This window comes from Micromesistius poutassou, assembly GCF_964030765.1.
Source record: "Micromesistius poutassou genome assembly, chromosome: 17".
NCBI lineage: Eukaryota > Metazoa > Chordata > Actinopteri > Gadiformes > Gadidae > Micromesistius > Micromesistius poutassou.
The window spans coordinates 9,372,657-9,394,373 of NC_140287.1; the positions used below are offsets into that span (position 1 = coordinate 9,372,657).

The window sequence follows — 21,717 nt, forward strand, 5'->3', positions numbered from 1 at the left end:
GATGCCATTGGCAGTGAAATGTACACAGTTCATAATAGTGTTTTGTTCTGAAATTCTGAAGTGATCTTTTCGTCTTTTTCCACATGCTTCTCCTCCTGCTCTCCTGCAGCAACTACGAGGAGAACTGCTGCGTGAGACCGCTCTACATCGACTTTCGCCAGCACCTGGGCTGGAGGTGGATCCACGAGCCCAAAGGCTACTACGCCAACTTCTGCTCCGGCCCCTGCCCTTACCTCCGCAGCGCAGACACCACCCATAGCTCGGTGAGGACCTCAAAAAAAGAGATGGCCGCCAATCCACTGTTAAACCATGCCACTGTTTAACCGTGCCACTGTCTAACCACCCCACTGTATAACGCACCACTGTATTGGGATGAAACCACGTCGCGTTGCTCACTGACGTCTTTGGCTGTGTTGGGGTCGGCATAGCTCAGGAGGCATGCCTTGTAACCGCAGGTTGCTAGTACGATCCCCGGCTCCTCCTAGCTGAGGGTCGAGGTGTCCCTGAGCAAGAAACCTCACCCTGCCTCAACTGCTCCAGACGAGCTGGCTGACACATGCATGGTTGACTCCACCGTCGGTGTGTGAATGTGTGTATGAGCCATAAGTCAATTTGGATAACAGCTTCTGCTTAGGGCGCCCCGGTGGCTCATTGGGTCGAGCGTGTACCATTACGGCTCAGTCCTTACCGCAGCGCCCTGGGTTTGAAGGTTCTTTGCTGCATGTCTTCCCCTCTCTCTCCAATACCCTCCTGTCTAACTCACTCTGCAATAAAAGCATAAAAACCTGCAAAAAATAATGTCTGCTAAATGCGAATGTGTTCTTGCCCTCCGTCTCCGCAGCTCCTCAGCCTCTACAACACCCTGAACCCCGAGGCGTCCGCCTCGCCCTGCTGCGTGCCCCAGGACCTGGAGCCCCTCACCATCCTGTACTACGTGGGCCGCACGCCCAAGGTGGAGCAGCTCTCCAACATGATCGTCAAGTCCTGCAAGTGCAGTTAGACGAGAGGACCCCGGACCTCCGACCGCCCCCGCCCCCGACCAAGAGAGACCACCCCCCCCCTCCCAAGTGCAGTTAGACGGGAGGACTCCAGGACCTCAGACCGACCCCGCCCTGCCCCGTCCCCAACCAAGATAGACCCCCCCCCCCCCCCCAACTGATCTCACAAGGGGTGTGGGGGAGTCGGGAAGGAAGCACCGCTCAGGAGGGATGGCGGGAGGGGGACGGGGTGGGGTGAGGGGGGTATGCTGCCCCCTTCATGAGTACCTCTGTCCACCTCCACCCACCCCATCGCCCCTCCGTCACCTCATGTTTCCTCTCTCTCTCTCTGACTCTCCCTCCCCCTCCCCTACATGGAAACCCGTTAGATAATGAGAAGAGGCCTGCAGCTCGACTTGAGGTCTGATGGCATGAGCATGAATGCAGAATCACCTTCCAACGCACAGCTTTTCCCAACGACACTCTGGGAAATCCCCGCGGCGACAGAGAGAGAGGACTTCCGGTCGCGTTTGTCTCCCCTGCTAGTCCCCGCATCTTCAAACCGCTTGTACCTTTGTGTCGTCGTAACAGAAACGGGCATTCCACGCCACAGACGTAATGACAAGAGGACCTGAACATTGTCCTCTTCCATGACCACTGCAAACTCAAGGACTGTTGCAGTTGCAGTTGTAAATGCCAAACTGACTCTCCATGTGGACAGCAAACTCTGTATGGTGTATGATTAATATGTACAAGAAAAAAGAAGCAAAAAGGGGTAAATCAAACACTAATGTGTGCTCAGAGCGATACACATCCCTAAACCTAGGATGCATGACCCGGACACGGAGGACATACACCCTGTACATGTTACCGTGGCGTTCGTTATCATGACGTCGTTACCATGGCGTTGGGTGCGCTACATCATCCCTACACTGTTAACATAGGATTCATTGCTGTTGAAAAAAAAAAAATCTTTAACTAATTATCTTAGGGAAAAAAGACGATGCTGGAAAATGTGTTTGGTTCAAAATAGTATTGTCGTGATTTTGTTTACGTCCGTCATGCAACGTGTTGGCGTTTTCTGATGACAACGACATCATGTAGTTGGGATCTTCATGAGGTCACTAAATGTTTTTCTTCTTACTCTTGGAAACACTTTTTTTTTTATTAAAATATGGACAGTGTTAAGAATGTCTTTGTTGTGCTTGAGTCGCAGTGTTGGAGCGTATTCATTGAAAAGACCAAAGACAACAAAGTGGGCGTGGTCAGGCCGTGCATTCAGACAGGAAACGGCCGAGACTCTCGGCGTTGCTCGCCCAAAGTAGCACGACACACTTTATTGTTTCCTAAACAATAAACGCCGGTATTGCTTCTTACAAGTATTGTTTTAAATGCCCCCCCCACCCCCAGTTTGGCGCTGGGTTTTTCCAGACACTTCAAACAAACCACCAGCGGAGAGCTGAAAACACGGCCATAAAAACAACTGGGTTTCACAAAGATTTAACCGTCCTCATAAACACGACACGTTTGGATTCTAGGAATGCTGTAACACGGCATGCACACACAATATAAACATTGACATTTCAATACGTCATAACTTAACAATATAAAATGCCAAAAGGCATCCAAATACAATAGTATACCAAATTTGCAAAACTACAACTACCAAGTACAAATAAACCTTTTTACTGCATTCCAAGTCTGGAAAAAAGTATATTCAAGTATTATTAATAAAGTAAACACAACACTTACTAAATAACAAACCCTGAGTGTTTTCGCTATACAGTGATAAGTGAACAGATGTGCACGACATTGGGCCAGGCGGTCTTCAAGTAAACCCCTAGGCTCTCGTTAGCCCCCAGGTGAACGCAGGCATCTGATGACGTCATGCTAGGAGCTACAGGGAGTCCAGACATAAGTCCTTCTTTTTTTTATCTTAATCAAAAAACCTTGGTCCATGGTCCATACGAATATAAAGACCCACAAAAATGGTACATTCTACAGGGATATTCACAAAACTGCAAGAACAAGGTTGTTGGTTTTTTTTTACAGTGATGATGGCAAAGCATTTCATTTGCAAAGGCCTCAAGCAACCTCATCCAAACTTTAATGCTCAACACACAGAAGGCCTCCAGCACCTCAGCCCAGCCGTTGGGAGTTCAGGCCCAAAGCTCTGGACTGGGGGACCGGTTGGCCTCTCGGTTAGAAAAGGACAGGGCACTACAACAGAACCAGCAGACACTGTCTGCTTTTGGCAGCACCACGGCAGGTTTCTGAGGCGAGATCTAGAAAACCAGAAGTAGAATCGACCACAGCGTTCCCCTCCGACAGAATCGTCTCATACAGTGGTGTACGCCTCACCAGGCTTCGACTGTAAACAAGCTACTCTTCGTGAAGCTACTGTAGTAGGGCTGCGGCGGGGGGGGTTAAGTGTCTCAGAAGACACACACTTATTGCCTGACTGTCCCCCTGCCCTAGTGCCCGCGGGCCATCTGCTGCGGGCCGTCCGTCAGTTAGAGCTCTCCGTGGCGTGGCACCAGCAGCAAGGGAGGGGGATGAAGAAGGGCACAACTGTTTTAAGACGGGTCTGGGAAGATTATGTTGACGGGGGGCGCTGGATGTGTGTGTGGCTGACAGGAGGAGGGGGGGGAGCCTTTCCCCGACCTTGGGCTGCGCAACAGAATCCCCGACCTGCGCGCCACAGGGCATTCCTGGGCTGGGGCCGATCGTCTTACACGCCTGCGGCGGTGTCACCGAGAGGATAATAGGGCTCTGCGTCAGGTGTCACTCACACGCTGCTCTGCTGTGGGTGGGTTTCTCTTTGGCAGAAGACACCTGCGTTTGCGTGTGTGTGTGTGTGCGTGCGTGTGTGTGCGTGTGTGTGTTTGAGTGTGGGCAGACCAGTGCTCTCTTGCCATCAGGTGGAGTTAAGCTGTTGCAATTTTTCTAACAGTATATGCCATAGCTCTTATGCCTTAAAACTGACAATTGGGACTCTTAACAGATTGTTTGTGTTTTACAGTTCTACAGCTCCATACATAGGGGGGTTACATGCATAGACAGCGGTCGGGCCAGCACGCCGGCGGGGCCCGGGCCCCGGTCTCCTCCCCTGGATGTCATCTGAGCTGGGGCTCCTGAGCGTGGAACAGCCTGCTGTACGCAGACGGACCTGGAGGAAGAAACACACAGGGGGTTAGCCGGGACTCGCGTCCCAGGGAGAGGGGTGTCCCTCCTCACACGGGGAGAGGGAGGGATGAACTCTGGCTGAAGTATATGAGAATCCATAAGAGAAAAAAAACAGTATCATTAGGAGGACCATCGTTTTATAAATGGATCATTTCAGGGGCGGACCCCCCCACGCCACGACGCTCAAGGTGAGAATGGGATCGGCCCAGTCTGCCCATGGTCAGCCCCAGTATGGTCACCCCCGTCCCCCGTCCCCCGTCCCCTCCGGCTAACTCTCTGGCCCCTCGCCAAGCATCCAGTAGGAGAGGAATTCCGAGTACGGTCGGGGCAGCAGCAGCAGCGGCCCTGTTTGCGCTCCCTAACAGTATTCCCTTTCATTCCCGGCTCGGCAGACTGTGTTTATTTTGGTGCTGCTCTACGCTGTGAGGAGGAGGAGGAGGAGGTGGAGGAGGCCTGACAGAGTAGGAAAATGAAAACGCCTCCCAACGCACGGGCGCGCGATCTGATGACATGGCGGCCGGCAGCGCGCTCTTCCTGCTCAGCAGAAGGCCTGTGAGTGAGCGGGAGGGGGAGGGGAGGGTTCCCTCTGACGTCGGCCCACAACGCATCACTTCCCCATGGAAACGGTGGCTGTAAGAAGTGGCTAAGAAGTGGCTCCTGGAAGTGGTGGGAACGTACAGTAGAAAAGTGACGCTCTGTTATGACCAAACTTGAGTGGCTCAGGAGGTAGAGCGGGGCTGGCTGGTAGCCAGAAGGTTGCTAGTTCAATCCCCGGCTCGAGGAGTGTCGAGGTGTCCCTGAGCAAGACACCTCACCCTGACTGCTCCCGACCAGCTGGCTGTCGCCTTGCGTAGCTGACTCCGCTGTCGGTGTGTGAATGTGTGCATGAATGGGTGCATGTTAGGCAATATTGTAAAGCACTTTGAGTGGCCACTGGTTAGAAAAGTGCTGTATAAATGCAGTCCATTAACCATTTACCATTTGATCCTCATGAGATGATTAACGCTGTTGACGCATAACGGTGTATCCCTACCTCCTGGGGACTCTTGGTGCCACAGGTACCGACTGAGTACATTTGCTAGTACATCCTCAATAAATAAACATTATGAAGCAGCCTGAACGCTGTGACACGTGACCTAGTCTGACAGGGTTGACAGCCAGCAACCTTCATCTTCATCTTCCTTCCTGATGAGGCGAGGGGTCCGTACGAGCAGACGAGTGGCTCGTTTTGCGGAGGAGAGGTTAAGTCCCCGACATGATCAGGAACCCGTTGAACTGGCAGGAGCTCCGCGCTCATTTCCCTCTCAAACACTGAGCCGTAAATCTCGGGGCCCGTCGGCCGAGCGCTCGCAAACTTCAAGCGAGGGGTTTTTAAAAAACGCATGTGGCTAGTGGATATGATCTGCTTTCATGAGCATCGACGGGTCCTCCTCATTAAACTCCACTTCCTGCCCCGTATCCCAAATGACCGGCGGTGCTACGCGGAGGTCACAGAGGAAGTGTGTGAGAGAAACAGAGAGAGAGAGATAGAGTGGAAAGGGAGGGGGAGGGAGAGACAGAGAGAGAGTGAGAGAGAGAAAAAGAGAGAGAGAGACAGAGTGGTAGAGAGACACGCAGAGGGGGTGGGAGTGGGAGATACAGAGTGAAAGGGAGGGAGAGACAGAGAGAGAGAGAGAGAGAGAGAGAGAGAGAAAGAGAGAGAGAGACGGAGTGGTAGAGAGACACAGAGGGGGTGGGAGTGGGATATACAGAGTGAAAGGGAGGGAGAGACAGAGAGAGGGAGGGAGGGAGGGAGAGAGATAGGAAAGGCCAGGGAGTATTATACAAGCAAGATACCGGGAATGGAGGGAATAAAAGTGTAAGCGAGAGAGAAAGACTTCAAGGTAAAAAAGAAAAGAGTGAGAACAGAGGAAGGGGGGAGGACAGCGAGAGGGAGAGAGGGAGAGAGGGAGGGAGGGGGGGAGGGAGAAGCGAGAGACTGTAATTAATGCTGGTGGACAGCTGATCATAGAGAATGCCGTCCATTAGGAGCAGCTCTAACTCCCTGTCAGAATCGATCAGGGGAACGCCGTCATCTCCCTACAGAGGCACACCGGGCAGGCGGAAAAACACTGACTCACTCCCGTCGACTCACTCCCCGCCGACTCACTCCCCAGCCCCACAAAGGCTGTGGTCCTTTAACAACAACCCGTCCCCCCGTCCCCACCACAGCTCCCTGGAACTGCGTGACTGGATCTGTTTCGGGAAGCGGTTCTGAAGCCGGACCTTTACCTCGGCGCGGAGCCCCACCCCCACCACTCCCGTCTCTGTTTCCTGCTTTGAACGCAGCCCGCCCTTAGCACCAATGGATCTGATTGGACAGGGACCCTGCCCTCACACCTACACACAAACGTTGATCCTTCGAGAGGAAAACAAGGCGCAAAACCAACTTAGACAAAGCGAGGAAGGGTTGTGGAAGGGTTGTGGACGGTTGTGTGTTTCCTGTGGCTTCAGCAGCGGCTGCTGTGTGAATCTGCTGCTGCAGCTCAGTCACATAAACAAACCCCACCGCGCCTTTCCTCTGACCGGCAACATACGACGCCGGCATCAGGCTCAACATTTGCGATTGGCTCATTGAAACGCGCGAGAGGAGTGTGATTGGACGGGGAACCCCCCTAATTGGGCAAACAGATTTACACTCGCTGTACCAAAAAAAATGGAACATACCATAATATTATTGTTACTGCAATAAACTCAACACTCGACACGACCCCTCGTTGAACGGGGCACCAGAGTGGAAAAGAGCGGTGCAGCGACGATGGAATGAGCCCGCATTAGAAACGTGCAGAAGCCCTTGACTGTTCAGATCAGTACTAAGTGGGCAATAAAATCGCAACAGTTGTTGCGGATGATTAGTTGGTAATAAGTACAGAGATGGAAAATCCATGTTCACGTTGTAAAGGTTGTCCCTGGAATCATGGGTGCGCCATCTGGATCTGCTAATTAGCGCCAAGTGTGCAAACGGCAGAAAGCACCAGTGAAAGAATCTCACGGGCTTAGTGAGGGAGGAACGATATCAGGATCTCCTGGAAATCCCCCTAACCCTCGCAAAAGAGTTAAATAACATGTTTAACATCCTGGTTACAAGATGTAATTAGCTCAACACAAAAAAAACAATCCCAGTTAAAAGTAGGCAATTTGTTGGTGCCTGTTCATTACCCACTTGTGTTAAAGAGTTACCGTTTAAATTACAGTCATTGCAACTTGTTTGTACATTGTGTTATTAACAACCTGTAACAGATCTGTTAAAAACGCAACACAGAATGCAGACGCACACACACACACACACACACACACACACACACACACACACACACACACACACACACACACACACACACAAACACACGCACACACACACACACACACACACACTGCATAGCAGTAGTCTATTTCCAGCATGTCTTCGTGTGATTTCAGGTGCAAGGCCGATCGTGAGTTGGGGAGCTGGGCAGCAATTACTGCTGAGGGGAGGATGGTCCACAGATGGGAAACACCAGTAACAGTATTCCTCTCCCTGGATCTCATAAGAGCTGGCATCAGAGTCATACCACCGCATCCCCTCGCTCTCACATGACCTCTAGGCCTGGACACATGGAAGACAGCATGGAAAACAAACACTAGATTATAGCGCGCTGAGAAGCTTTTAGAAAGTGTTGATGCCCGCGCTTTCACTGCTTATTCAACGTCACGCATCCTCAGCTCTAGGGAGGAGAGCGTACAGGAGCGGGGCGTACAGGAGAATCCGCCCTGCGTAAAGTCAGCCCTACAGTTTAGATGTGTCCCATGGCATTGACACATAGGTGGTTCTGTGTTTGCTGCAGTGATGAAGCGGCCACCTTTTAAGGCCCGACCGGCCTGGGAAAGGTGGCCCTCACGGCGAGGTCCTTGAGATGCTAAACTTAAAGCCATCCTGTGTGCGGTCTGGCCCGCAGGGGCCCGGGTTAAAAATACCCAACAGTGTTTACCGGTCCTTGATAGAGGAATGGTTGCTATGCGCGACTGTTATCGCTGACACGGCTTGGAGAGGCCACAGTGTGTGTGTGTGTGTGTGTGTGTGTGTGTGTGTTAACTTAATTTATCATGTAGGCCTTGCAAAGGCTTGAAGCTTGATGAATCTAATGATGTCACATTATCAGTGTTTCTTCCCAAAATGTTTGGATCTTTTTTCCCCTCTTTGTAAATGTGGATCAAAATAAAAGCATTTAAATGTGTGTGTGTGTGTGTGTGTGTGTGTGTGTGTGTGTGTGCGTCTAAAGACCCACCCGTTCTCTTGTAGACCGTGCGCTGGCCGTTAGATGCGGTCGCTCCACTGGTGGGGGCGTTGGGGGGCGTCTGCCTGTTTGATTGCACAGGAGATAAGAGAGAGAGAGGCAGATTAAGTGTGACAGAGTGAGTCAGAACAGGGATAAGCCTCCTCAGAAGACATGCAGGGACCACCCAGAGCAGTGCGCTGATCTGAGCGGCCAGGAAAGCATTGGGTCTTATTGGGTCTAATAGGATTGATTTCTCTGATTGCCGTTTACCGGATTCGGCGGGTTTGTTGAGACCCCAGGTTAAAAGGTTGACATCCACTTCGTCGAGATGTAAATCAGTTGTGATGTTGTTCAGCTCACCCCCTCCCGCAGTGTAGGCGTGGACAAAGCAGGCAGTTGGTGACCCATAGAAATCTGTATATTTTAAGGGAGTGTTAGGCAGCTCCCATAGTCCTATATTTGTATTTATCCAACACAAGTAAGCACTTACAAACTGCCCTGGCAAGGTTGTATCCTCCAATAGTGCCATATAACGAACAAATGTAGAGTTTTGATTCTGGGTTTACACACCTCAGTGCAATTCAGTGCGAAGATAGCGGCTGCATTACAGGCAGTGTGATAACTGAGTGCAGAACAATTTTCAACAAGGCGGGATGGGTTCACCTGATTGGAAGGCATCCAAAGCATTCCCTTCTGAATCAAAACGAAGGGCTCAGTTCCCGGTTGTACGAATTTACCTAGAGGGTCGACTGCTGGGCCAGTCCTCTGCAACCACTGGGACGCAGCAAGGAACAAGGACATTGAAAAGGGAAGAATCCTAACCACTCAGCGCTCAGTCTCCCGGTCTGTGAGCATGCACAGCGGTGTGTAAACTCTGAATTAAATCTAGGGGATTGGTTATTTGTGGGCACAAGTGGAGAAAACGACCTGGCCAGGGTAGTTGGTGTGCACTAGCTTGTGTTGGACAGAATGAAGATACAGCTATGGGAGCTGCTGAACGCTCGTTTGGAATGGATGTCAATGGCTCGCTAACGGCACAGTTTCCGAAAAGCTCCATCACCGAAGGAGGGGTTGAGTTTAACAAAATGATGGTCTCGACCTAACCCTAGACTAATGTCAACGATTACCCCGGGCTCTGAACAAACCAGCCAAATCCTTTAAGCTCATGTATTATTGTATGCATTCAAATAGCAAGAAACCTCTGGAACATGTGTACACCTTAAGGGAGAAAGCCTCCTGCTTTCTATATGCACCTGTCTGGCATTGGAAGATTTAAAGGCTTGCTAGGTTTCCAGTCCATAGAGGCCGGTGTGTGTTTACATCCAGTGGAGAGTTAAGTGTTTACCGAGAGCTTCTCATGAGCTATTGTGATGGGGAAGGGAGACATTCCAGCAGCTTGGTAGCCGTCCAGGGTGACATACTCTTTCACACTGGCATGATGATTGAGAAGATAACGTATATATATATATATATATATATATATATATATATATATATATATATATATACACACACAGGGCAAGGAAAACTCAGTGCCAGGATGTGATTCGTGGTTGCAGCTGTAGATAGTTTCAATTGATTTTATTGTTTTGAGAGTTGATCATTCTGAGGATGATTTTGATGATTTGCTGAGAAGGAGAATGAGAATGTTTTGTATTGATGGGTATATGCTGTTGATTGTCAAAAAATAAGAAGAAATCTGACATTTGCTTGAATTATTCCCAGAATTCTCAGAAATACCCAGTGTGGCTTCAGCTGCCATGCTATTAGGGAACTATTCATCCTTAAATCCAATGTATAAACTATTGGGATTAAGAATGAATAGTTCTTCAAATAGTGTAGAGTACCATATTTCTTCGAAAATAAAGCTGAATCTTCTATAAGCCGCAGCAGCGGTTAAATGGGGTTGTATGTTTCAAAATACCACAAATAAGCTGTATAAACCGCATCTTTGCCCACAACCCAAATACTTACATGTACGCTCAATGCTGGCGTGAAACCGCCACCGAATGGTTTAAATAGTACAGTATTCCCTGAGGCCGCGACCGCGCCGCTGTCAGCTGATGGTTGAGTAAGAGTCCGGGGGTAATGGGAGATAATGCTGATTCAAGCTTTAGTAAAACCCTGCACTTTCTGACAGATTTAGAAAACAAGGCATCTTTCATTTTGCAGGCGAGTCATTTAGACGCAGAGGCTTTGAGTTATGGGTCATGGACTGAGAGCACGTTGTGGAAAACAGTCTTCCTTGTTTTATGGTCAGTTATGAAGTGATGCCAATGTTTATGTTTTGAAGATGTTATCTTTTACTCTCAAACCTCTAATGTAAATGAGCATGTGGGCTTTACATCACAACTGCATTTGAAACTTTGTGTTTCATCACTTTCATCACACTTGAATCCCTAAAAACAACACAGATTTATTTTGTTTGCCAAATCGACCTATGAGCCGCTCTGTAAAATAAGCGGCAGCGAATGGTGTTGATTCATAAAATCGGGATAGAAAAATACGGTAAGTTCAATCAAGTTAGTTTGACTCTTATTGGTTGAGCCAATAGCTGTACACAACATTATTTCAAGCAACAACCGGTTTCAATTCAAGTAAAGTTCTGCCTTTTTGACACATGACTGACATGTTCTTTTGGGTGTGATCCGTTGGACTAGGTAGATTCCACCTCCTCCTTATCCAGCAGCCCTAATGCAAATAGATAGAACTGTTATGACCTGGTCTAGGATTAAATCAGCCATCTCTCACAAAGAGCTTCAAGCTGCCCACAAATAACATTACAAAAGCTCCGCTGATGAAATAGCTTGCTGTGCATCATGGCTAAACAAACACCCAGCCATTATAAATAAGCTCTCGTAGGGCAATCGTAAGACATCGGAGAAAAAAGAGGGAAATAAGACCCTTACCCTATACAATAAATCTGTTTAGCATTTTTCAGGGGAGAGAACAATAAATAAAGCTTAGCTGGAATTACCCTCTCGCCCCATAACAGCGCCCCGGCCAAAAGGGACTTAAGGCGGTAATGAGGGACACACTGGCTCCTTGTAAGAGTCTGCACAGTTGAGCTTTCATAGCATCACCCAGCGTGAGTACAACAGGCCCCACTTCAAGTGTGGCCCCGCGCCACAGGAAGCAACTCCTTTCAAATCGAGCAAGGCTCGGCCAAGCAAACCAACTCGCCTCCTCACCTTCTTCCACATCACCTCATTGGTCGAGTGTCTGCCAATCAGCGGGCGGGAGAGTTCATGGCGTGCCCTTCCTAAGCAGGGTTTTCACCGGATGATGCGGTTGTGCGTTTGTACACGGGACATGGAGGGAGGGGGGGTGGGGGGGGGTGGTTTGTGTGCGTACAGGTCACCCACATGTCGTGTAATTCATACGGGCACCCCCCCGGGGACAGAGTTCAGGCATAAACACAGCTTTTGGCGGCGGCTCCCGTGAGCACACAGGCCCGGCGTGACAGGAACCACCGCAGACTAATAGGGAGTGAAGGCAGCGGCATGGCTGACAGTAATAGTGCTGCCGTAATTGTCACCTTATTAGTAATGCCACACGACAGGCCCGGGTTGCCCTAGTTACAGCCACGGTACTCGCCAAAACCTTGCAAACAAAACCCCCCCTAACCCCCCCCAAAAAAAGCAAAAACGCTTGCTTATTTGAGTTACAAATTGCTCCCTTCAAATCCCCCTGACTGAAGTCATAGCCGTTTGAGGCCTAGCAGCCTCCCTGCTTGGCAGCTGTGGTGCAGTGATAGAGTGGAGGCTCCTGCCCGGAGGATGATGTAGCTACATATGTATTCCATGCTAGCCAGGGCCTCGGCACGAGAAGCACAATAACAACAGTGTCACCGTGATGAAGTGGCGTGCCGCCGATGTCATGAAGCCTCTCCATTTCTGCCTCTCCATTGCTGCTGCTTGTCTTTACCTTTTTTCAGTTTTTCAGCCAACGTTAATGAACCGCAATAATGTAATGAGTTGGAAACGAACGTCGATGCTGTCCAAACGGGGAGCAGGGGCTGAGTGTGCGTTTTCTGACAAAGCTGCATTTGGACGCCAGCCTGATGGATAAAGAGGCTTTTATTTTTTACCATCATTCAGGCATTCAGACAGAGTAGAGGCAACACAAACAGAGAACTCAGCAATGTTTCCTTACTTTAGTGTTCATTCATTCGGTACTCGCTGTACCCTTTAACACGCACACACACACACACACACACGCATGCACATGACCAGCACACGCTGACGGCAGGAGGATGCAGCGGCTGCAGTGGATCGAAAGCAGGGATGCAGACTCTAGGGGATGCAGACTCTTAGGGGATGCAGACTCCCTGTGGAAGCAGACTCCCTGATGAAGCAGACTCCCTGATGAAGCAGACTCCCTGATGAAGCAGACTCCCAGAGGAAACAGACTCCCTGATGAAGCAGACTCCCTGTGGAAGCAGACTCCCTGATGAAGCAGACTCCCTGATGAAGCAGACTCCCTGATGAAGCAGACTCCCTGATGAAGCAGACTCCCTGTGGAAGCAGACTCCCTGATGAAGCAGACTCCCTGATGAAGCAGACTCCCTGATGAAGCAGACTCCCTGAGGAAGCAGACTCCCTGAGGAAGCAGACTCCCTGAGGAAGCAGACTCCCTGAGGAAGCAGACTCCCTGAGGAAGCAGACTCCCTGTGGAAGCAGACTCCCTGATGAAGCAGACTCCCTGAGGAAGCAGACTCCCTGAGGAAGCAGACTCCCAGGGGGTCGGTACTGCCGTTTATCATTTTTGTTGGGTTTGGGTTTGCCCTACAAACTGGTTTGCGGACGTAATGACGTTTCGTTCAACAGTCTTGGTCCCACACTCATACGCCTAGCACACAGTGATTCCATTATGAGGTGGTGGGGGGGGGGCAGAGCGCGGGATGGCTTTCAGATGTGCTATGATAACTCAGAAGAATTGAATTGCCCCGATAACAGGAACACAGGGAAACAAAAGGAAGTAACCCATTATCCCGGCATTTTCTGCTAACAATCTCCCCTTCCACTCTGGATGAAATGCTCTCTCTCTCTCTCTCTCTCTCTCTCTCTCTCTCTCTCTCTCTCTCTCTCTCATTCTTCCTTCTTCTCCCCGGTCTCGATTCTTTATTTTCCTCGTTTCCATCGGTGCATTTTTTGGTCCGGAAGCTTCCGTTTTTCCCACACTCTCCCAGTCCGCCGGTCGACCGCAAACATGCAGGACAGTGGAGAGTGTGAGGGGGCTCAGGAATTCCACATGCAGAGGGTAAACACAGCAAGGGCCAGGAGCGCACACACACGTGCACACACGCAGACAAACACACACACGCGCACACACAGACACAGACACAGACACACACACACACACACACACACACACACACACACACACACACTCTTCAAGCCCCTTCCTCCTGCTCAGCTCTGGGTGTTGCTGTGGCCAGCAGACAGAGACGCCTGTCCCCACAGTAACAAAGACACAGCCTTGTCTCGGTCTGGGCTCTCCTGCCTGGCCTCATTAAGCAGCTCTCACACACACACACTCACACACACACACACACACACACACACACACACACACACACACACACACACACACACACACACACAGCTCCACTGCCACTGTTAGTCAGCAAAAAACGCTTTGCTTTTGCTTTGGACAATGGACACCCAGGTGGTGAGGCAGTGAAGCAGGTACGGGGCTGATGAGTCATCCGCCGAGTTAACACACACACACAGACACACACACACACAGAGACACACACTCACAGCCCTCCCAGCTCGCCCCGGCCTGCTGAGGAGGGAATGAGCCAGCACCTCCACCTCCTCCTCCTCCTCCTCCTCCACCGCGGCGGCGGCCATGTGCGTTGAACAAACAAGCGCCTCCTATCACTGACCGTTGTGCAATTTGGACAGACGATGACGGCCAATAAAGTCATACTGCAACCGTGGGAAACAGCTGGCAGTTCCGCTTCCCCCCCCTGACTCCTCTCCTTCTTCTTCTCGTATTTTTGTTTCTTTCTCTGTGTGCTCCTCAGCTTATCTCCAAACCAAACAGGGTTCAGGCCGCGCCGTGAGCGGCGGCCCCGTCACTGAACCGCATCGTGTTTACGCGCCGCGCAGAAATCAGGCCTGTGATGCCGTTGTTTATTGAAGAGGCAGATAGAGCCCCGGGCCAAAAGACTGGAAGCACTCTGCTCGCCCACGTACTCACCCGGCTCCCACTGGGCCTCTCCGTTCCCTTACCAGACCCCCGGATGCCGTGGACCCTGTCTCAACCCCACCCCCCCCCCGGCCCCCCGCCCCCCGCCCTCCCCCTTCACCGACCCAATCAGCCTGCTGCCCCGGGAAAAACCCACTTCAAACACCAGAGAAGACGCCAAATTAGCGCTGGATAGTCGCTGGGTTTTGTTTCCTGAAACGACAGCGGTGGTCTTACGTGAGGCGCTGGGTCTCCGTCTTCCTGACCAGGCCGTCCCGGGAACCGCTGGGGGGCTTGGGGGCGAGTGGGGGCCTCCCGGGGCCTCCAGGCCGGTGCAGAGAGGGGTCGTGGATCTGGGTGGTGCTGGTGCAGACCGGTTGGCCCCCAGGAGGGTGTGCAGGGGAGTTGTTAGGGGCCCGGGGCCATTGGATACTCGTGGGGTCCAGCAACAGGGCCTAGGATGGAGTAGGACAAACTGCATTAGGACATCAGCCTCAGCATTGAATATATTCAATGAATACTGATTATTGATAGATATATATATAGCATATTGAATATGCTTTTGAAGTATTCACCTTTAGTGTAGCAAACACAGAAAGATTTTCCAAAATGGCTTGACTTCCTCATCTGTCTACGTGGGTTTAGCGATTTGATTAATTGAGCATATCAACCATCACAGTATGAGAGGAGAGGGAACTGGCCGCCAGGTCATTACGACAAATGAAAAACCTCAGCTTGAATTATTGCAGAGCTTAAAGAAGAAACGCCGTCCTAATCAAAACATGCCCTGCATTCTTCCTCCGCTAGTTAAGACAAGATTGCTCATCAAAAGAGGAAGGAAAGCTTGCCTGGAGGAGTAAAAATAAAAACAGTCCTTTCCCCCCTGACATAATACTTTAACGCCAGCCTTTACTAGGTCCTGGCGATGCCGGGGAATGCTTAGCGCGGCATTCCTTCCACGTCTCACGTCCGTGCCATTTTCCCTGCCACTTTATTCATCTATCTAGCAGGCTAATAGCCTCCCCCACTTCCCCCGGAGCAGGCGCTCCGGCGGCCCGGTTGGCAGGGCGACGGGGGGAAATATCTGATGGGAATTCTACGTTGATGAATGAGCGGCCGGGTTTCCAGGTTTGCCGGGGTCCGTGGCCGCTACAGCTGGGTTTTTTTCGAGCGTGGGGCCAGGAGGGGCACCTTTCTTTGGCTGCCAGGTGGCGCTCAGCCAAGGCAGAAGAGGAGCCGCGCAGTCTGCAGCGAGTAACTGGAACAGAGGAGAGCGCCGGCACACACCGGCGTATATGCGCACTTAAACAACGACTAGTAGGGAGATGTGTGCCTTGGGCCAAATGCCTTGGTAGATACGTTCCGATATGAGCGCAAAGTAAGCCGGCCAGAAGGTGAGCACGGAACGGATCGTGGAAATGGAGAATGTTTGTTTGGTCATTGCCTCCCGCGACCCCCCCACCCCCCACTCAACGATGACTTGACTAGTGGATAGAGAGTGTACGTAGTGGGGGTCAAGCGGGCTGCTATTGACTGATTCTCTCGACAGTCACAGAGCACGTTCTGCTCAGAGGGATCTGCGGGGCAATTCCACTTGAACCCAGCAAAATGGCTGTGGCACACAGACACTCAAGTGAAAGGAATCAAAGCCTGCGCTTCAGTAGGGATTTGCATCACCGGGGCAGCAAGGCAAGTGAGATCAGAGGAAAGGTTTTCTACCGGGGTGGGAGGTAATGAGTCAGGGTTGAGTGATTCAATGGTGACTACACCAAGGTACGATATTAACCTTGGTGCATCATTCATGTATGATCAGCCATGTAAGATGTGGGAGGAGAAGGAGAAGGAGAAATTTATATTTTGTTACACTTCATGTAATGGACTGAGGGAAGGCCTAGATCCAACCAATGTTTCCAACATAGTGAACTGGTGAACGATAAAACGGCAAAACAGAAGAGAGGTGGCCCGTGGGGAGGGACGGAGAATGGAAGGAGGCCAGAGGCCACACAGGGGGGATCACTTTTCAAAAAGGGCTTCACCCAATGAAGAGAATTTAATGGATTCTTCATCAGGAGATGAATACCCATAATCTCCCGGAACAGAATCTGCCTTCAAAGCAAAATGTGAATGAAAAATGTCTTCACTCCCAAAACATGAGAATCATATCGTTTCGAATGACCCGAGAGCTCTCGGCCTTCCTTATCTCCCTCAGCATCCAGCCAAATCAGTCACACCTCGTTAAGCACAACTAAAAGCTTTCTTTTGCTTTTTTCTCTTGCAACATCATTTCGGTTGGACGGAAAATCATGTCTAAGACGTGTTTGGGTTGTAACGGGACCACGGACTGAGCTCACATCTGATAGGACCATAATGCAGGCGATCAAACCCACAGAGGCCTCCACAGTGGGGCCTCCTCCGTGCTCTCCTCTACCCATGTGGGCCCCGAGGACTGACTTGAATTTGAACATGAATACGTCCGACACACACGTCAAATGAAGACAGTTTGAATAGTTTTGTACTGGAAACCTTTATTTTCACCTTCCCCAAGAGCCTTTTCAGTTACCTGATGGCGAGTGTGGCTCTGGTCCAGCAGCTGTTGGATGGCGAACTGGAAGCGGTAACTCCCCTGGTGCTGGGGGCCCGGCCCGGTCATGTGCCTGTAGGCCTGGGTCTCCTCCTCGCTCCAGGGGACTCCGCCCTGGGCCTGCATCCTGGGACTACAGCACCCAGGAGGGGAGGAGAGGGACGGCAGGAGGTAAACACAAATCAATCAGTGTCACCTACATAGTAATAACTCATATTACAGTAGTAAACTTACTGGTTTGGTCCTGGCTTATGCATTTGTACCATGTTTAGTTAGAATTATATTAATGTAAAATGGGAATTCTGGCCGTGGACTTATTTCTTAAATACTAATTGTGGTGTTTACAGTAGTAAGCTTACCAGTTTAGTACTGCCCTATGTATTTGTACCATGTTTAGTTAGAATGATATTGTTGGTATTGAGTATAGGTTTTTAGGACTAAAGAACGTCATGTAAATCAAGTTCAGCGTGTGTCTTTGTGACGGCACAACATTAGCAGAGGGGGAATAGTAATATCTTTGGAACAAGTGTTCTACAGTTTGATAGAAAGCCTTCTCTGCCTTCTCTATATTCCCCTGTTCCAGATCCACCACACCCCAGCTCGAGTTCCAGATTAGTCCAATCAGTGGGATGACAGAGGAGAGAGAGGTTCAGATCATCTTCAAACCATTCAGACCCCTCTTTCTCTAGTTGGCGTATCGTTGCCTGGGATAATGAAGAATCAATCACTGGGTTTCAGTGACTTCACCATGCAACTGAGGAAGGGATGCACAGTTGGGCCAGTTGCTGCCAGATTTGCCTCACAATGATGATTTGCAACAGCGATAAGAGGTGCTTTTCTAACCAGGGGCCACTCAAAGTGCTTTACAATGTTGCCTAACATTCATCCATTCATACACACGCTCCCACACTGATGGCGGAGTCAACTGTGCAAGGCGACAGCCAGCTCGTCGGGAGCAGTTAGGGTGAGGTGTCTTGCTCAGGGACACCTCGACACTCTAGGCTAGGAGGAGCCGGGGATCGAACTAGCAACCTTCCGGGGACCAGCCAACCCGCTCTACCTCCTGAGCCACATGCCGTGAAGAGACGTGGGGTCGGCCACAGCAGCAGCAGCGGTTTCCACGACTGGAAGCGGTCCGAGGGGAGAGCGGGACGGCAGGCGTGTGGCCGGCCTGCGCTCAGACTGGAAACCTTTCCACTTCGCCTCAGCACTCTCACAACTTCATGTTCCATCCACATCACAAAGCCACAACCTGGAAAGCCAAACCTTAGGGGCCGGCTCCACGCGTTTGTAACCGGATTATCTGCTATTAAGACTAAGCTCATGGCGGCCTTTTGCCTTTTTGGCCCCTACCTTAAAAGAAAGAAAGAGAGAAAAGTAAAGAGAAACGGGGGCCTCAGGTCGTCCCTTCGGGCCTGTTTTCTACACTGCCTGTGTGGAGTCACAGGCAGGCTGGTGTGTGGACCAACCCAGCCGGTAATAATGCCCTGAATAGCAGTGTGTGGGAGCTGAGCGTAAAGATATTAGGGAGGGTAAGAGGAAGAAATGGAGATAAAGAAAGAGATAAAGGATCAAGGCCCCTGAGGGCCCTAATGAGAGAGAAAAGAGTCCTAAAACATTCCATCCATTAGATGGAATAACAGTTGCACACTGATACCATCAGATTCAAATCATCACATACCTTTTAAGACTTTCCAAACCTTTCCCCAAAAATAGATTTAATTTAATCTTCAATATAAACTTATCCAGAGGGAAAATAACGCTGGTGTTTGCTAAGGAGTCGGCATGAAAAAACAACATCTGTTGTGTGTAGGCAAACAAAGGTCATAAGAAACTCATTTCAGCCATTTGTGGCCCATGTGGCTCCCAGTTTGGTCAAACGGTAATGGTGTTCATATTATAAAAACAACTCTGCGCCTGTTCACATCTTTTTCCCCCAGACTCGGCACAAATAGTCATATCTGTGAACCGTGTGAAACCGCCACTTCTATAACACGAGGAAATAAAAATAAATGGACCTTCTTTCTCTTAAAGTCTTGTTTCCATTTTCATGCGAGTTCATAATACATTTGATTTATAGAACAGAGTCCAACTCTGGATGCACGCCTCACACGAAGAACAAATAAAAGTCAAGCTATTGCCATCCTCGAGTCAACCAGTGAAAACATCACACTGCACACTTTCAAATTATCTTTTATGTACATAGAATGTTTCACCGCCACATAGCCTCATCCTACAAGGGGAACCGCTGTGTGAATCACTTCCAACACAACAACATCAAAACAGAGTGAGCTTAAGACATTTACATTAAGGGACATTTAGCAGACGCTTTTATCCAAAGCGGCTACATTTGTAAGAAGAAAGAGAAACAATATATCGCTGTCGGTACAATAAGGATGTTCATAGAACCAAGTGCCAAGCACCTAGGTCCTATTCCCCGTATACAACACATACCTAGGATAAGATGCTACACATTGCTAAGTGCAAGGACGTACAACAGACAATTAGTGCGTACATTAAGTACCAGGACGTGCAACATACAACAAGTGCGTAAGAGGGGGGTGGGGGGGTAAAGACGCACAGAGATCAGCAGGAGAAGATGGGTGTAGCAGGACGAGTGGAGGACACATGAAGGTGCGCAGGGATCAGGGACTTCCCCTGAACCGGTGGCTGACATGGCCCTCCCCCCGCCCCTTTCCTCCCTGCAGCGCCTGCCTTCCTGTGATATGCTGATAGGACTTACAACAACACAGCTGAGCATATGTGCAGCATCAATCCAGCGCCGCTCACAATGTGGGACAGGGCTCTGCCTGCTGTGACATCATTCAATAACAGGCCAGTCACTTCCAGAGCCCACTTCAAAGCCATGTCCTGACGGGAACGACCCGTCCATTCATTCATTCATTCTGACTGTCAGCAGAAAATTATTTTATGATCGATTGAGCATTTAAGTCGTTTGCAACAATCGTTGGTAATAGTCTCAGAAATCCAAAACATTTGTTCGCTTTTTTTCTGTTCCAGTTCATAAATATAACACTTTTCAGTTTTTCCTGGCTTATCGTCAGACAAAGAAAGGTAATTTCCGACAATCACTTAACACTGTAGTTTGACGAACTTCTGGCAATCCTAAGTTTGAAGCCCTTACAGTGATGAAGTAACAACCTCTTTGACCAGGACAATCAGTCCATTGTCATTGGTATTGATTGCATTATTACTGTGTTGGGAGTCACTCGCTCAGTGTATTAGTTTTAGTTTAGTTTTTTTAGTTTTATTTCTTTGTCCAAGATAAAGAAGATTAAAATAGCAAAAAAAAAAGACGAACATACATAAATGCACGGGTGGGATGCCCACCTAACATTAAAATACAATAAGGTAAGGTAAAGAAATAAATTATTGGATGGACTGTGGGTTTGTTCAACACTGAATTCTTTGTATAAACCCTAAACTTCATAGCAGTAGAACTGGGGTGAATTTGGGTTCTTGACGTACCTCTCATAACGACAATGTGCGACTAATTGTTGATGACACACGCTTGTTCATACATGTACATGTGTTAGGGTTATGCTATTGGACGGGGTGTGCATGTACTCATTAGCATGGTAGCGTAATCCCCCTCAGTGGAATTTTACCCGTTCTCACCTCAGGGGACTTCTCGCTGTTGCTACCACATCTGGTACCAATTGAGGTGAAAATAAACCTTCTTTAACTTTGGAGAAGGAGCGACTTTGTAGGCCTTCATTGATGGGCCCTTCACTGATGCTATGTTTCTTTCTCTCCTCTTTGGCGAGCGGGGAACCTGGCTCTGTAAGAGGACGGTCACTAAATGTACTGGAATAAAATGTCCTGACTAAATCTCATCAAGTAAAAACCCTCTCTGACAAAACATTGAACCCACCTAAAACTACACAGGATGAGTCCGCCGGTGACAGGGAAGACTTCTAGGCCTCCTCGGTCCTAAAGTGAAACAAGATGGCAGGGGGGTGACTCAATGTGACCCACTCTGAGCGCTGCAGACGGCCAGCGGACAGGTAAGCAGCTGTCAAAACTGCAAAACGCATTCAAAACCACGGCTTTAAGGAGCAAAGCCATGTGGAAATTCATTTTCCCTCAAGCAGTAAAACACGTTCAATCCAGGAGGGTTTTCCAAATGTTGCACCGGGAGGAGAGGTGACACTGGCCAGAAACCAGGAGCCTCACCTTACACCGGGTTGGGCTGCCTTGCACACAAAACCTTGCAGCAATCACAGTGGATTCCAGGTCTCAGAATGGTCCAATAGTCCCATAACGCCTGGTACCATGTGTGCAAATGATGAGACTCACATCTGGAGGAAGTGCCAGTGCTCCCGCAAGATAACGGAGCCCGGGGTGGATGATCATAGCCGGGGTGGATGATCATAAACGGGCTTGATGATCATAGCCGGGGCTGGGGGGGGGCGGGGGGCGTAGGAGTTTGATAGTGTCAAGCCCCTCCGCTCGACAG

The 21,717-nt window shown here is 49.9% G+C and overlaps 2 protein-coding genes across 2 annotated transcripts in view; one reads left to right on the forward strand and one right to left on the reverse strand.

The window, feature by feature from the left end:
• The window catches only part of tgfb3 (transforming growth factor, beta 3), a 12,315-nt gene extending 11,257 nt beyond the window's left edge, over positions 1-1,058 (forward strand). The window contains exons 6-7 of the mRNA XM_084481910.1: positions 110-263; positions 842-1,058. Of these exons, the coding sequence (XP_084338036.1) occupies positions 110-263; positions 842-1,000 (313 nt within the window). The 3' untranslated portion in view covers positions 1,001-1,058. The remainder of the gene's footprint in view (positions 1-109; positions 264-841) is intronic.
• A 13,831-nt stretch (positions 1,059-14,889) lies between these two features.
• ttll5 (tubulin tyrosine ligase-like family, member 5) overlaps positions 14,890-21,717 on the reverse strand; it is a gene marked incomplete at its 3' end in the record, with an annotated part of 41,248 nt that continues 34,420 nt past the window's right edge. The window contains exons 29-30 of the mRNA XM_084481726.1: positions 17,217-17,370; positions 14,890-15,111 (exon numbers count right to left, since the gene is read on the reverse strand). Of these exons, the coding sequence (XP_084337852.1) occupies positions 14,890-15,111; positions 17,217-17,370 (376 nt within the window). The remainder of the gene's footprint in view (positions 15,112-17,216; positions 17,371-21,717) is intronic.